The sequence below is a fragment of the Mercurialis annua genome, linkage group LG5 (genome assembly GCF_937616625.2).
Source record: "Mercurialis annua linkage group LG5, ddMerAnnu1.2, whole genome shotgun sequence".
Lineage (NCBI taxonomy): Eukaryota > Viridiplantae > Streptophyta > Magnoliopsida > Malpighiales > Euphorbiaceae > Mercurialis > Mercurialis annua.
The window spans coordinates 40,090,706-40,092,829 of NC_065574.1; the positions used below are offsets into that span (position 1 = coordinate 40,090,706).

Sequence of the window (2,124 nt, forward strand, 5' to 3'; positions counted from 1 at the left end):
AATGGTGAAATGGTAAACACTCCGGGTGGAATAGCATATGATAATGGGTGGAAAGCTCCGGCTCCATTATGCACAGAAATGACTATTGAGGAATTAAAAAACATAATTAGAAGGAGAATAGGATTGGAATCAGAAATTACAATTACAGAGATTACATTACGAGTCCCACATTTCCAAGGCAATCGGCTAGTTTACTACAATCCTTATTTGCTGACCAATGATAACGATGTGGGTGCAATGAATCATAGTTTTTCACAAGTTTCGGAACTAACGCACATCAAACTATATGTGAAGTACAGTAGGGTCCCTATCTTCCGCAACCATGTTTCAGATAGAGTAGTAAATTTAAGCGAAACTAAGAATTAAATGAAGAAAATGCTTCTGAAAACGAGAAATCTGATAGTGAGGAGGAGGAAGAACACCACTACTATGGGCCAAACGGGGAAGTGGCCGATGATGACGATGAAGAATCTGATAGTGACGACAACGAGGAGGTCGGAGAAGGTAGTGAGTCACATGTCGTCGGTGAGGAGGATGGCCAAGCTAGAGAAGCTAATGATAATCATGACTTTGATTACGGCGAGTATCAATCAACATTACCTTCAGAATACCTTCATGTTAATATTGACGATATGCAGGTGAATATAGGTCTGTGGCCCGAAAAGGATTTACATTGGGAACCCGGGCGAGAGTTTGAAAAGGGCATGATATTTTCTTCAAGGGTTGCCGTTCAGAAATGTGCTACTCTTTATTCTATGCGAGCAAAGAGAGAGCACAAGAGTTCTCGAACAACAGAAAGCACATTGGTGTTGATATGCAGAAATATCGACGTCTGCAACTGGAGGTTGCATGCAAGGAAGTTGACACGATCAGGAGAATGGACGATAACAAGATATAATGGCAGTCATATTTGTAACTTTGACGGTAACTTTCAAGACCACCGAAATTTCAGGGCAAGGTACATAAGAGAATATATCCAATCTCAACTGAAAGAGCAACGTGACATAAAAATCAAGACGCTGCAAGCCGGGCTTTTGGAAAGATTTGGTGTGAAACCACATTACAAGAAAACTTGGCATGCTAGGGAAAGGCAATTGCAAGCATGTTTGGAGAATGGGATAAGTCCTTTGAGGAGGTCTGCAACTTTATGGCAAATGTGGAAGTCACAAATCCTAGAACAATATGGCATGCTGAAGGTAAAATTGAAATATGTAAATAATAATGAAATGTGACTATTATATATCCAAAACAAAATAGCTTATCTGATTAGTGAAAATTTTGCACACAGGCTTGCTCGTCGTAAGGAGAAGACAAGTCGATCCGACAATCAGAAAATTCGAGAGAATGATTTGGACATTCAAACCAATGTTGGATGGCTTTTTTGCATTGCAAGCCTGTCCTTTACATCGATGGCACATTTTTGTACGAAAAATACGAGATGGTGTTGCTGACAGCGCAAGCTGTCGATGGAAATAACCATATCATGCCGCTTGCATTTGCCCTTGTAAAATCAGAAAGCGAGGAAAGCTGATCGTATTTTATGAATTACGTCCGGATATACGTTTGTGGTGATTGAAAAATGTGCGTCATATCTGATCGAGCTCCCGGCCTTCTGGCCGCAATGCACCGAGAAGAATGGGAAGGATTCGATCATAAATTCTACATACGGCATTGTATGTGTTTTTACTTATTACTTTTTCCACATGAAGATATGGCAGCTCCACCGCTGCGTGATTATCTCGGATCGGGGCCTCATAGCAGCAGCGTATTATATGCGTAAGCGGATCATATATCAGTGGATGTTTGAGAAAATGAGGTAGTAATACTCCACTGTTTGTACTGTATGTAAATTAATTTTATTTGTATTTGTATGTAACCTAATTTTATTTGCAACTTTACGCAGGATGCTATCGAACCTGTTACTGTTCGGAGTAGTGCACTCTCCATTCAGCGGGATTGGCCTTTTGATTAATTAGATCGTCGCATTCAGGACATGGTACATGAGGCTAGACTAGTAGGAGTACTACGTGTGCGTCAAATAGGTGTCGACAAGTCACTTATCACGACACTATTGGAGAGGTGGAGGCCGGATACTCATACTTCCCATTTTCCAGACGGTGAGTG

At 40.9% G+C, this 2,124-nt stretch overlaps 1 protein-coding gene across 1 annotated transcript; it reads left to right on the plus strand.

Moving 5' to 3' along the window:
- Nucleotides 1-335: 335 nt before the first annotated feature.
- LOC126683319 (uncharacterized) lies at nucleotides 336-1,808 on the plus strand. The gene is made up of 2 exons (XM_050379174.2): nucleotides 336-1,196; nucleotides 1,289-1,808. Exons 1-2 carry the CDS (start codon nucleotides 633-635, stop codon nucleotides 1,301-1,303), a joined length of 579 nt encoding a protein of 192 aa, XP_050235131.1. The 5' UTR covers nucleotides 336-632; the 3' UTR covers nucleotides 1,304-1,808.
- Nucleotides 1,809-2,124: the final 316 nt, after the last annotated feature.